The 2,252-nt window shown below is 36.3% G+C and overlaps 1 protein-coding gene across 1 annotated transcript in view; it reads left to right on the top strand.

Annotated features, from left to right (window-relative positions):
• Positions 1-1,489: 1,489 nt before the first annotated feature.
• The window catches only part of sh2d3cb (SH2 domain containing 3Cb), a 76,823-nt gene continuing 76,060 nt past the window's right edge, over positions 1,490-2,252 (top strand). Inside the window, exon 1 of the mRNA XM_032515661.1 lies at positions 1,490-1,609. Within this exon, the coding sequence (XP_032371552.1) occupies positions 1,591-1,609 (19 nt within the window). The 5' untranslated portion in view covers positions 1,490-1,590. The remainder of the gene's footprint in view (positions 1,610-2,252) is intronic.

The following is a 2,252-nucleotide window of genomic DNA, read 5'->3' as shown; positions in this document are numbered from 1 at the left end:
CGAGTCCAAAAAGGTTTGAGTCCGAGTCAAGACCGAGTCCGGGACAGAAAAAAGGGTCTTATGCATGACAGTATCAAGACAATCATTTCGGGTTTCACTTTCCCTCCAATATTATATCAATATAATGAGGACACCTGGACTCGGTCAAGACCAAAAGTCATATTGGGCAAGACCAGTGGCCAAGACCGAGACAAGTCCAAGTCCAAACACTAGCGAGTCCGAGACAAGTCCGAGACCCCAGAAAAACGGTCTTGAGTCCGGTTAATAGTTAATAGCTAGTACTACAGCCCTGATTTTTGTCATGTGGGCTCCGCCAGGGCCACGCCTCTTTAGGAGACTAGCTTCAGGTCCTTGATTTTATTGATTCAAGTGGGAAAAGTGAACGTGAACACAGGTTATGAGCGATCCTTTTGCCCTACAGTCACCAAAGTAGATAAAGACTAAAAATGAGTAGAAAGATGCATTTCCTTCAGCATGTTTATTCCAGGCAGTGTGAGAATAGCTTGAACACCTCATCACGCTGGGGAATAGAATGCAGCCTATATGTAAACTGAAAGATGACAGAATAAAAATGTTGGGGTCTAATAAAAATTTGAGGGTGATGGGGTGTTGTGGTGGAAGTATTCACATCCTGTACCAAAGTGAAAGTACTAATACCACTGTATAAACACTCTCTCACAGTAAAAGACCTGCACTAAAATTGCTCATTAAGTAAAAGTACGGAAGTAAAAAAGGCACCTATGTACAGTAAATATTAAAAAGTACACTGTGACACTGTAACATATTATATCAGAAGTTTAAAAGTACTTATGCATACATGCAACAGCAGGATTTTACTCATTTTTAACTATTAACAATAGATTATTTTCATTAGGGATTCATCTGATTGAATTGAAATGTGACACCTTTATAATTTTGTTCAACCAACACTGTTGGTTTTCAAAATCAATTAAAAGAAAAAAATTAAGTTGATCTGTTTGAACATAAACTATCTTGTCTTTGTAGTGTATTCAATTGAACATAGGTTAAAAAGGAATTGCAAATCATTTTATTATTTTAACTTTATTTACGTGTGATGCAATGTCCCAACTTAACTGGTATTGGGGTTTGTAGATGAAATGTGTACTTATGTACAGTACATACTTAGTAAATGTACTTAACATGACAGGGTGGGGTTTGCTTTGAGAAATCTTGAATCACAACATTACCATTTAGCATCTAACAGCCCTAATGTCAAAAGACTTGTGTTTCATGTGTGTCCAATTCAGGGTTGTATACCTTTTTGGCATTTTTGAAGTTTAATTTGATCACAAATGACTTTTTCTGGCTTTAACATGGACATCCACGTCTAATATCCCGTCAAACATCTAAAGTGACTGTAGACGTTTCCAGTGTGAACTCAGAACGGGACTTGTCATTGATTGCATCAACATGACATGAAAACCGCTTCGAAAAATGTAACCCCAACGCTTCCGCTGTGTTCACAAGACAGGAAGTAGAGTCACTCTCTCCACCTCGTTATCACACTGCAGCAACAAGCGGCAGAAACTCATGTGTAAGGGAATAAATCAAGAAGTCCATGTCTGAACCATGAACAAACGAAAACTGAGTAAGTTCTATTTTACCTTTTTTACATTGTTGATGTTGTTGTTCAAAATGTAGAATATTTGGCGGGGTTATTTCCATAAATGATCATAAGAGAAACCAGAAATGGTAAAACCAAAGTTGTACAAATATGTATTATGTAGTCTCCATAGCTAAAAAAAAAAACATAATTGTAGTGCAAAATAGAAGGTAAATAAAGACAAACACATGACAAAATAAAGTCAATTCTGGTGTTTTTTCAATTTACTGTATTGTGACCATTGTCACGGAAAATCACTAAAGAGAAGTATAAAACTATGAGAAACTAAAACTGACTACATAAAGTAGTTAAAACCAGCTTCACCTCGTACAGCTCCACCAGTAACGTGCTGTTCTCACATCCATGCATCAGTATCAATAATGTCATAAATAATAATAATATAAATAATAGTCACAGGAGACATTTTACTGCATTTTACTTTTCGTACTTTGTACATTGTGTGTATTGCTGCTAACGACTAAAATGTGACAGTGTGTCACATACCAAAAAAAAGTTGGGACTGGTTTAAGCTTTAAAAGGTATATTATGCAGTATTTTCATAATATAAAAATGCATATACTAAAAGTAGCCCTCCACACACACACACACACACACACACACACACACA

The sequence above is a fragment of the Etheostoma spectabile genome, chromosome 5 (genome assembly GCF_008692095.1).
Source record: "Etheostoma spectabile isolate EspeVRDwgs_2016 chromosome 5, UIUC_Espe_1.0, whole genome shotgun sequence".
Lineage (NCBI taxonomy): Eukaryota > Metazoa > Chordata > Actinopteri > Perciformes > Percidae > Etheostoma > Etheostoma spectabile.
The sequence above is the reverse complement of the archived record's forward strand: the minus strand, read 5'-3'. Positions and strand labels throughout refer to the sequence as shown.